Source organism: Solanum verrucosum, unplaced genomic scaffold, assembly GCF_900185275.1.
Source record: "Solanum verrucosum unplaced genomic scaffold, falcon-dt-bn FXZP01000165.1, whole genome shotgun sequence".
NCBI lineage: Eukaryota > Viridiplantae > Streptophyta > Magnoliopsida > Solanales > Solanaceae > Solanum > Solanum verrucosum.
The window spans coordinates 1416409-1428158 of record NW_026020340.1 but is presented as its reverse complement, the minus strand read 5'-3'; the positions used below and the strand labels follow the sequence as shown (position 1 = coordinate 1428158).

The 11750-nt window shown below is 34.9% G+C and overlaps 1 protein-coding gene across 2 annotated transcripts; it reads left to right on the top strand.

Annotated features, from left to right (window-relative positions):
• The first annotated feature begins 1663 nt into the window (after window positions 1–1663).
• LOC125837228 (glycerol-3-phosphate dehydrogenase SDP6, mitochondrial) lies at window positions 1664–11750 on the top strand. Of its 2 annotated transcripts, XM_049516383.1 has the most exons (7): window positions 1664–2085; window positions 5472–5945; window positions 6883–7214; window positions 8797–8957; window positions 9660–9918; window positions 11067–11362; window positions 11445–11750. In XM_049516383.1, coding segments are annotated over exons 1-7 (1887 nt in total). In that variant the 5' UTR covers window positions 1664–1721; the 3' UTR covers window positions 11446–11750. The 2 variants fall into 2 exon arrangements, with proteins under 2 accessions (XP_049372340.1, XP_049372339.1); XM_049516382.1 differs by having other exon boundaries at window positions 11067–11478.

Here is an 11750-nt window from a genome sequence, read left to right as displayed (position 1 = left end):
TAAGGGGGCGGAAAGGCATTAATGAAAACTACGAGGTTGAAAAATTCAAAAGTATTAAAGTATTTGAGAAGTAGTTAGCAAGACGTTTGTTATTAGAGGTGAGTACAAATCATCGAAAATCGAACAGAATCGAAATATTTATGAAAATTTAATTTATCATATCAATTCAAAATTTAAAATTTTAATATCATTTATCTATCTTTAAATTCGAAGATCAAATCATTCGAAGTTAAATTTTAAAAGAAAAAGGTATGGAAAACATTTCTAAATTCGATGCGGATTATTAGTTTCATCTCTGAATTATTTGACAGCCTTAAAAACACTTATTTATTTGATTAATTGAACTTAAATACACATTCAATCTTGCAACATGACTAAAATACACCCTTAAATTCTCACCAATAGTGATATTTTCAACACTTCCTCCGACTTTCGATTAATAGCTTCATACTGGTACAAGAGTTTGAGACCATTTACTTTGTCATATGATAGATCAGGATTGTATACATAAGTTTAGTTAATCATGTAAATGCGTGTTATAAGACTTTCAATAATTCAAAAACGAAACTAATAATTTATGTCAAATTTAAAGATATTTTCAATAGATTTCTTTTATAAAAAAACTGAATCGAATATCGAACGTCATCCTACTAAAGGTAGTGGGTGTGCGTGTCACGAGCCCATGCTTCGTCTGCGCGGCAGCCTTGGAGAGTGTTGACCCACTAATGCTTCATCCTCTTCCAATAAGATATTTTTAAATTACTTTTATGTCCTTATATTATACCATGTAATGACAAAATTGGTCCATCATGGACAATATTTGTTGATTTTCCTATTTTAACATTATCATATGTAACAATATAAAACTATATTTATGTAGAGTAAAATAAAAGAATGGAAAGGATTTCAAAATAAGTAAGTTTGATCAAATTTTTGGAAACTTTTTTTTTTTAAAAAGAAATTGTTATATTGAGTAGTATGAAAGTTGAAAAGTGTACCTTCTCCTTTAAAATATATTTTGATAGTTTGATCAGGTCAAGTTGATTAGATTTAAAAATTATTGATTTAACTATTCAGTTATGGATTGATAGATATGTTAAATTGTTAAGAAATCTTTAAGACATCGATTAGATTATTGATCGTCATTATGATTATGCATGAAAAATTTTCTTTGTTTGAAAATCACTTACAAAAACATAACATATGATACAAAAGGAACCAACTCAGTTTTGTATTACTTGCTCAATTTGAATAGTAAAACATAATGAACTTACAAGATTTTCCTCAACTATTATCGGTCAATCCATTTAAAAAATTATAAATCATTACAAAATTGATAACTTGATAAAAAATAAAATTGAAACAATTATCAAACCGTCAAAATTAATAATTTATAGCAACATTTTGTCGATTCGAATTAGTGAGTTCGGTTGAATTTTGAACACCCCTAAGATTATTAATCTAATATTGACAAAAATCTTTTAAAAGATTTCTCTATGTTTATATTTTATTTATATTAAAATAGAAAGAATCTTAACATTACCAAAAATTGTGAAATTTAACAAATATATAACTTTACATATGTGGGTATTTTAGTCATTTGAGAGGGTACATATACTATTTTTCGATTCCCAATGCAACTTTTTTAAAATAACAAAAACAATTCAATCTTCAAAAAAACTTATTACCTCCATCTTCGGTTCTTCTACCTACACCATCGTATGGCCACCTCAATTCGCCTCCGTCGTCTCGGCGCTATCGCCGCCATAGCCGGCGGAGCATACACAATTGTGCGGCAGCCTTCATTCTCCTCAAACGATCGCGGCGACAAGTCTACCGCACTCGATACTTTTCGCCGGAAAATTGCTGATCCTTTCGCCGTCGTACCACCACGGGATACTCAGGAAGCGGCTCTGATCGGGTCTAGTTTGGTTAATCCTCTTGATATACTCGTTGTTGGAGGCGGTGCTACGGGTTGCGGTGTTGCTCTTGATGCTGCGACGCGAGGACTCCGAGTTGGATTGGTTGAGCGCGAGGATTTTGCATCTGGTACTTCTTCAAGGTCTACTAAGCTAATTCATGGAGGTTAGTTATAATTTAAATTTTTCATCAGTTTTGTTATAACAGGTGGTTTTGGTATACTGGCCTCATGTTAATTTAAAGCGTTGAAGTAAGAGGATGATCACATTCAGCTGTGAAAAATAGTCAAATTAGAGGAATTTTTTTTATGGATATGGAGGATTTATATAGTTGATTGGAACTGAATTGTGATTGAGGTGCAGTAGTAGTAAGGTAAAAAAATTGTCTTTTTCGATAAGGGATTGTGGTGGGAGGTGGCAGGTATCCCGTGGAATTAGTCGAGGACACCACGTTCATCAAAAAAGATATTTAAAAGGGATTGAGGAGTGTGTTGAGCATTATTTTCCCTTTTATGAAAGTGGACATTGTTTCAGGACAATATACAAGATGGAACTTTAAAATTGGGAATCTTGTAGCAGCATTAGTTTTGGGACACTGTATTTATGCAGTGTCATACCCTATATATGCTTGTTTGTGGCACTAATGACAAGTTCAAAATGAAATCTTTAAATTGATTTAGTCTGGTTTACGAAAACTTTCCTTAAGAATCTTTTTGTTTATTGTTGCTTGCTCATTAAAAAAAATCTTTTTGTCTATGTTTCTAAAAACTCTGGGAGCGAGCCTTGATGAGGAGGGATCTTGATGTTAGGAACATTGTTACTCAAGGCACTATTTTTGTGTGTGACTGAGTTGGCAATGTCACAGCAAATTCGGATTGAAGAGAAAGGCCTTGTGAGAGAATTATTAAAGTATTATCCAACTGAATTTGTTTTGTAATGTTGATTTTGGATCTTGGATACACATGCATCTCTCATCAACAGGGTACATAAGAAGGAATTAGAAAGTTTCTCTTATCATTTAAGAATCTCAAGAGTTTTAGCAGAAGGAAAACTAAAATCATCAATTTAGTATGCTCAATAGTTACTTGGCTGCGATGATTTCTTAATATTTAATCGAAGTGATTAAGCCTCCCGTTTCATTCCTAAGGGAATCAATCTTGTTGTTTTCAGGCTCCTTGCATAGATATTATCAAAATCAAAGTCATCACCAATTTTTATAGTCAATAATTTAACAATATCATACCATGGCGGTGGCAAAATTATGTTCTTAGTATGCAACTGGATCAACACAATCATCTACAGAACTATCCCAACCATCTATACACAAGGGCATTTCCTCTTTTAAGAAATCAAATATGTTGCAATCCCAAACTAATTCGGGACAACTATAGCAATCATCTGGATCCGCACAGAAAAGTAGATGAGTGAAACAAAAAGATCTTTTGCTGTTCTGGATCAAACTTTTTACCCCAATAAATGCACAATGGTGTGATTTCTGCTAATCTGCAGATAGCGAACCATATTAGAGCTTTAGAGAGATACCAAATCTACGTAGTCTATGGCCCAAACTTAGAATGCAAACAGCAAAAAATAATTGGGATATAGTTTTTCTTTCATTTCCTTCTCACCTACCCTTAAATCCTTGGATAAAATTCCTTTTAACTATCCTCTATATGAGTCTACTGAATGCCTCTCGTATGAAAAGAAACAGTGACAAGACAAAGGGTCTCCAGTTATCCCCCTTGAAGGAGCTTAACTACTAAAGAAACCTCATGGAGTAGCATTCAATAAGATGGAAAATTTCATAGTACCGGATGAAATATTTCACCATGATGGTTCCTTTCCCATGCTCTCCCTCTTTGTTGATGCTCCATTCTCACAAATATCTAGATTAGAAACTTCCAGATAAATGATCCGTTAGCTTCCCAGGTATCCAAGTTGCACGATAATCCTTACTCTATGCTTCTTAATCTTAAACCCACTGTCTCAACTGCACTGCATAACTCATGCCTCACACAGGATAATCTCTCCAAAAAGAAATTCCAGCCTGCTAACTGATGCTATTTCAGCCACAAGCACACAGAAAGTGTCAACCACTTGCTACTGCACTGCCCAGCTGCCTCAGACCTCTGAAATATGTTTTGTTGCTTTTTTGGTCTTTCCTGGGTCATGCCTTTCTCTGTTAGGGATGCTCTTGAAAGTTGGAGTTCACGGGAAGTTGACAAAGCCATCAAGAGTATGTCGATGATGATCCCTGGTGCTATCTTTTGGTGTTTATGGACAGAGAGGAACAAAAGATGTTTTGATGGAATTTCAACTTCTAGAAATCTTTTGCGAGGCAGATGTATAGTTTGCCTTTTTAGTTGGTCCAAATTGACCTCTGTAAATAATTTAGAACTCTTCTTGGATTTTGTTAGCTCTATAGTTTAGAAAGAGGCTACAAATCCTTTTTTGTGACCTTAACTGATCTATCCTTGTAAAGCTTGCATCTTCTTGATGCCTTTAAATGAATCTACTTACTTCATCAAAAAAAAATAATTTTGCTATCAGTATAGCATCAAGGATTCATCTTCTTTCTTCAAAGGCATTCTGAAATGTAATATGGGATAATTCATCATCTTTAAGTCTCCCTGCTAATACATTTGCTTTTACTTTGTATGTACTCCAGAACAAACTAATACGCGAAAAATCTCGATGTATCCTTAGCTCTGGATTGTCTTTGGGATAGGTTCAATGAAAGAACAGTCAAGACTCTTTTCAAATGACACTGCTTGGTATAAGATGCTTCAAACATTTATTGATGCCGCAGGAAAATGTCTGTAAAACCTTTGCAATAGGCGCTTTGTCTCCACGCAATTTTCATTAGTCATTACCCATTAGCCCTTTAGAACTCCTAACACATAATAGGTCTGCATCTCGACCAGGGAATTTGGGAAAGGCAAAAAAAAAAAAGAAAAGAAAGTTAAGATTCTCACATAAAATTATATTGTTTGTCTTCTATAAGACCACTCCTAAGATTTGAATGCTATATCCAGTGAGTGCTCGACAGGCTAAACTGTTATTCTTTGTACTAACTACTACCTTAAATGCTTAGTGGTTGAGAATGGACTTTGGACTTCACTTGACCCTTAAGATGATGTGAAGAACTGCACTAGGAAATTTTAGAGGATCCCTTTTGATTTCTTCATTGAGACACCTCTTAATTAATATTCCCTCCATTTCAATTTATTTATCTTACTTCCCTTTTTATTCCTTTAAAAAAGAATGCCTCTTTCCATTTTTAGTAACTCTTTAATTCTAATTTTACATATTGCATGTTTAAGACCACAGGATTAAAGGGAATTTTTGGTACATTCTACATATCTTTCATTTAAGACCACAAGATTCGAAAGTCTTCTTTACTTTCTTAAACTGTGGGTCAAGTCAAAACAGACAATCAAATTGAAATGGAGGGAGTAGTTAGATATTTGCTTGAAGCTTTCCTTCATTTGTCACAGTTATCTTCTTTTATCTAAGACGTGCAAACTGCTTATACTAAGATTCTTGTTTCAGGAGTTCGCTATTTGGAGAAAGCAGTTTTCAACTTGGATTACGGGCAGTTAAAGCTAGTTTTCCATGCCCTTGAGGAGCGTAAACAGGTCATTGACAATGCTCCACACCTTTGTCGTGCTTTACCTTGCATGACTCCGTGCTTTGATTGGTTTGACGCGATCTACTACTGGGCCGGCCTGAAAATGTATGATTTGGTCGCAGGGCGACACCTACTGCATTTGTCTAGGTATTATTCTGCACAAGAGTCTGTTGAATTGTTTCCTACCCTCGCACGAAATGGTAAAGATAAAACTCTGAAGGGAACTGTGGTATATTACGATGGACAAATGAATGACTCACGCCTCAATGTTGCATTAGCATGCTCTGCTGCTTTGGCTGGTGCAGCTGTGCTTAACCATGCAGAAGTTGTATCCCTTCTCAAAGATGAGGGTGATGGTAGAATAATTGGTGCACGTATTCGGAATAACTTGTCAGGTACTTCATGAATTTTATTGTAGAATTTGTGTTCCTACTCAGTTCCGTGGTTAAAATTAGCTTGTAATCCTAGTGGAAGGATTAAGGTTGATAAATAGAGTTCCAATATCTTGATTTGTGAAAAAATTATAGTTTCACTGTGCATAAAGCAATAAACATTTGAACAGATTAGGTGCTGACACTTCAGCTTCCCATTTCCTTGGACCTAGACTAGAGTTGTAGTTAAACATGGCAGAAAGTTACTCAAGACGACAAAAAGGGGACGGGTGACCATAAAAGATATCGTGTGTTGTATCACTTGCTCCTAGAAGTCCCATTTTATATCTCCATGTATGTACAATTATCTATTATGCTTGTCTTTGAACCTTTGTCATTTCTTCGAAATATTTGTCATGCGGGATCATCGTGATGCTATTGATCTCTTCTTTCTCCTGTGGTTTAAGTGTAGTGATTTCTGAGGTTTTGAGAATTTTGAACTTTCTCTTAAAATATTTTTGTTGTGGTCCACAGCTGGACTCATGAGTGAAGAGGCTGTTCTAGTATCAAAGATTGGTAATTAATTACCAATCACATAAGCAGATGCTTCGGACATAATTTTTACAAGTTGCTTGGCTTAGAGTTATCATGTTTCAAAATATATATCTGGTCATATGTGAATTTTCTTGCCCTATTTTTGTGGAGTCAAAATATTTGTGTAGAGGTGTTATTGACAAACATTTCCAAAATTGGCATAAATCTTTTCGAGTTGGGTGGGAATATCAATTTTAAACAAGCATTTGATCCAACAAAGGCAAGTCACTCTGGCATGAATCTCTGTTCAACTTTTAGGCGATTAGAAAATGCTTTTAGTACTATGTATTAATTTCTCCTTTAATGGTTTGCTCCTTTTGTTCATGTTCACTCATCTGCCTCTAAGTTCTCTCTCCTTTTCTGACAGGGAAGGAGTTTGATGCATATGCAAAAGTTGTTGTTAATGCTGCTGGGCCTTTTTGTGATTCTGTACGGGTGTTAGCTGATAAAGATGCAAAACCCATGATTTGTCCCAGTAGTGGTGTACATATTGTACTTCCTGATTACTATTCTCCAGACGGAATGGGCTTGATTGTCCCTAAAACTAAGGATGGTCGAGTGGTCTTTATGCTTCCATGGTTGGGCAGAACAGTAGCTGGTACCACTGATTCAAACACCAGCATAACGATGCTGCCAGAACCTCATGAGAATGAGATCGAATTCATTTTGGATGCCATCTCTGATTATCTTAATATTAAGGTGTGTTGATTACTAACAATCCTGATTTTTATTCTTTTCTCTTAATATCATAGAGTGCCTCTAATATAAATCCCTGTAAGTCAAATATTTATATAATCATTATTCCTCATTAGGCATCTGGAAAAAAGGTCTACATTGTGACCACTTTTTGCCTCTTGATCTCTGTTTTGGCTTGATATCGAATTCAAATGTTACTATCCTGATCAATAGCATATTTCTCTATCACTTTAAGCTGAGCTAACTATTATCCCATAATTGGTTTTTATGCTTTTTCATTGAACGGAGTCGATGTAAAGAAGCTGAAATTTCTTAAGTTTTTGGATTAAGGTGAAATTTATTAAGCTATTCCAGTAAATGTGTAGGAGATATTCAGTATACTGTCTTTTAGCCATTAGTGGCTTCCAGGTTATATATTGGATTATTGACTAAACAATCAGTTAAGTCAGAGTTCGATGTAAATTGTTCTTATAAAAAAAGTCAAGAGTTTGATGTATATTGTATCAAGTGCATAAATAGATCAGACCATTTCCCATAAGGGGTCTAGTATTGCATCACTGCTATCCAACATGTTCCATAAGTAGACTTTTTTTACTGTACATGTTTGTTGTATATTATGTAATAGTGTTGAAAAATCTTCTTGTTATCTAAACTATATTTGCATAAAGAATTACGTGCCAAATTCATATTTGATAAAACAAATATATGTGCTCTTTCTTATGTGAGGCAAATTGTTAATCTCACAAGTAGATTGCAGAACTACTGTGAGATGGTATTAGTACTACTGCTGTGGTCAAACTGTACTTATGCGGTGAAGCATTTCAACTTACAACAGTGGATGATGGTGTCCCTTGATTTTATTGTTTGATTCCTAAACTTCTTCCTCGAAGCTGAGCTTTAAGTCCCTTGGAGTAATGTGTAGGCTTGTTATTCATACTTTTTTGTGTTAAAAGATTGTATTGACGAAATGAGGAAAACTTAGTGACTAATATCAACAACTCCAGTGATAAAGTTGCCAACAAATTGTGTGAGAACCCAGAAATCTTACGAGGAGAATGTTTGACCCTAGGAAAATTTGAGAGAGATGGGGCAGAGAAAGGTCAAAGCAAAAAAAGAGAGAAGAAAAAGGCCTTTATGAATAACATGAATTTAAGAGGCATATCATGAACTTCTTGACAATTAGAAAGCTCCATCCTTTTGTTCGTGAGTCATAGGAGCTTTGCTTGTTAGTAGATATGTCTGTGGTGACACTCTCTATGATGAGGGGGATACAATTCCTACGTACACAGGCATGCTCGATACATGAATCTAAATATCTCAGTGGCTTATGGATTTATTTCTTGTTTAGTGAACAGCATCGAAGTTGTCTATACAATGAGCATGCTTGTCATACACAGTTATTGCTATAACAGTTTACTTATTTTTTCATTCAGTATTTGTAAGATCGTGACATCCTGTATTTGACTGTTTAATTTCCCTACTTCCATGAAGGCAACCAAACCAGTTTAAACAGCTTTTCTTGTTTTATATGTCACCTATAGTGTCCTTCTTGCCTATGGAGAATGATGTTAGATTTCAAATTTAGGTACGGCGTACTGATGTCCTATCTGCTTGGAGTGGTATCCGCCCTCTAGCAATTGATCCCAAGGCAAATAGTACGGCGAGCATCTCCAGAGATCATGTTGTCACTGAAGATCATCCTGGTTTGGTAACAATTACTGGTGGAAAATGGACTACGTATAGAAGGTAACTTATAATATCTGAACTAATGGGTAATGCTAGTTGTCTTGTGAGACGAGGAGGTGTTTCTATATGGAAAAGAGGCCTGTTTGTTCAGAAAGCAGCCCCAAGTTGTTTTTTAGAGGTGCAATTCTGTTGAATATGGAAAGAAGCTTGGGCTACTTTATATAAAAGAACCAGAGAGGGTGCTTTTTGTTTCAGAAACAGTGGGTCAACCTTTTTTCCTTTGGGTGCCCTCTTTTCAGCTTTTGTGAATTGCAATTTGAACCATAGTCTTTTCTCCTTTAAATTCGGAAACTTGTTTCTTTTCTTCAATAAAAGACACTACTAGGAGATATAATTTGTAACATTGAAAGATGTTTAGTAGGTTTAATAAACTTTTTATTGAATATGATGGTTTTTCACACATTGGTGTGAATTGTAAAATCCATGATATCAATTTGTTTTTTATATAAAAAATATCCACCCATATGAAAGCCTCATAAAAAGTTTTGCGAGTATAATTATACTTCTAAAAGACAACCAAAAGCATTTTCCAAAAAACTGAATCTGAAACACAAGTGTTTTCTGAAAAAATGCAAATAAATGCATTTATTGCGAAGACAAAAAAAAAAAAAAGGTTCTAAATCCAAACACAATTTAAAATGGAACATCTCCAAAGTTTTTTGGTCTCCTTTATTAACATTTTAAAGTTTTGTCTCATTTCAGCATGGCAGAAGATGCGGTTGATGTGGCTATAAAATCTGGAAAATTGAACCCAGCAAATAAATGCTTGACATACAACCTACAACTCGTAGGTGCAGATGGATGGGATCCTGCATCTTTTACGGTACTTGCTCAACAATATGTCCGCATGAAAAGGTCTCATGCAGGGAAGGTTGTTCCAGGAGCGATGGACACAGCTGCCGCTAAACATCTATCTCATGCATATGGTGCATTGGCTGAACGAGTGGCTGCTATTGCTCAGGTTTGCTTCCTTCTTAGTTACAATTGTTCCTTTTTCTTCTGGTTCTTTGGCTAGATGTCTTTATACTTAACCTTAATGCATTTTATGTCAAGTGCTTCTTAAGGTAGCTCATTGTTAATACAATCTACTCTATAATAATGCATGAACAGAACAAAAACAAACATAGAAATGCGTTCTGCAGAACATGCTTGCTGATTTAGACACTTGTTTAAAGTAGTTTTTGCAATTTCTGGTATCTGCAAACTTCTTCTATCTTTTTTTGCTTAGTTATTGTAGATTGCATGAAATGCCAGTTTCTGGGAATCAATAAAGAAGCAAGTATTTCTATTGTCATTGACTGATATGTACGGGTCTCCTAGAATAGAATCAGGGATGTGTCTATTCATGAATGTGGATTTGAGGAGGAATATCTGAGTCACTCTGAACTTGAAATTCATTATTTTAGAGGAGCATCTTAACTTTGAATCAACATTCATTCTCATTAACACTTGCATGAGGAGTAGATTTTGATTTTTGATAAAAGCTTCCTATGTTATGAAAGAGTAACACTCTGGAGTAAGAACTTTTACTACTTGAGAAGCCTGTACTGTCAATATGAATCAGAACTTGTTGAATAGGATGCATGATAAATGCAAAGATAGATTGAACATGCTGGCTTAAAAACCCTTCTCAATAATTTGTCTAGCACATTTTGAAAATACTTTACGAAAATGTACACGAAGTCTCAGTCCCTCAATATGATTTCAGGATCTTTCCAAGGTGTATCATGGAAGATATTTATAACCTTGAAAAAATAAATTCCTGAGAACTTGTTCATTTAAGTTGTTCCAAAAAGTTATTGCAAAAAAAATTGAAACAAAACTGTTTTATGATAATGTGCTTTGAATGCTTACCTTTCTAAAAAATCTGTGGTTTGTGTCCCAAAGAAAAGTTTCTTCTCTACACTCACAATGCTCAGAAATCTTCAAACACAGTTTTCTATTTCATATTTTTTTGCCAAAAGAAGTTTTTTCTAAGTAGTTTATCTCAAAGTTGTTCAATTAGCTCTTTAATCTTCACTTCAAACTCATTTAGTGAGGTAGTTATTTTCGGGCATTTTCATGTCTACTATGAGTTTCCAAGCTTAATTTGATTGATCTGAATTGCAGAACGAAAATCTGGGAAAACGACTGGCTCATGGATACCCTTTCTTGGAAGCTGAGGTTGCATACTGTGCTCGGGAAGAATACTGTGAATCCGCTGTAGATTTTGTAGCTAGAAGATGTCGTCTTGCCTTCCTTGACACTGATGCTGCACAACGTGCACTGCCACGAATAATAGAGATACTGGCTGCAGAGCACAAATGGGACAAGTCTAGGCAGAAACAAGAACTGCATAAGGGAAAAGAATTTTTAGAAACTTTCAAGTCATCAAAAAATGCACAATTCCATGATGGGAAGCACTAGTAAGTTATTCAATCCAATACGAAACATGTTCTTCTAGAGTCAGATTTCCCGTTTCTGACATTTACCCGCTCGTTGTTCTAGGTTCTTAACGTTGTATATCAATCTTCAAGGCGCGGAGTTCTGCTTTTACATTCTTCTACGTTAAAGAGTGACGAAATTACCACACATACCTTTTTCATGTATGCATTTCATATGGATTAAAGCTGCAGAATGACTTATTTTGTCAAAGCTTTTAAGTTTCTTAGGAACAGTTCATTTTTTCTTTTCATCCATTGCGAAGATCATTTCTCTTGATCATCTTATAGTTATTGGATTATGTCTAGGGCTTGAAATTTGGCCCCTCTGATGTAATAATTATTAATTTAATTCAAGTATAGATTAATGTTA

Excerpts from the sequence above, each read along its gene's own strand:
- LOC125837228 (XM_049516383.1), top strand. The coding sequence starts at position 1,722 with ATGGCCACCTCAATTCGCCTCCGTCGTCTCGGCGCTATCGCCGCCATA. Across the intron at positions 2,086-5,471 it reads TACTAAGCTAATTCATGGAG|GAGTTCGCTATTTGGAGAAA; the intron begins GTTAGTTATAAT and ends TTCTTGTTTCAG. Across the intron at positions 8,958-9,659 it reads AAATGGACTACGTATAGAAG|CATGGCAGAAGATGCGGTTG; the intron begins GTAACTTATAAT and ends GTCTCATTTCAG.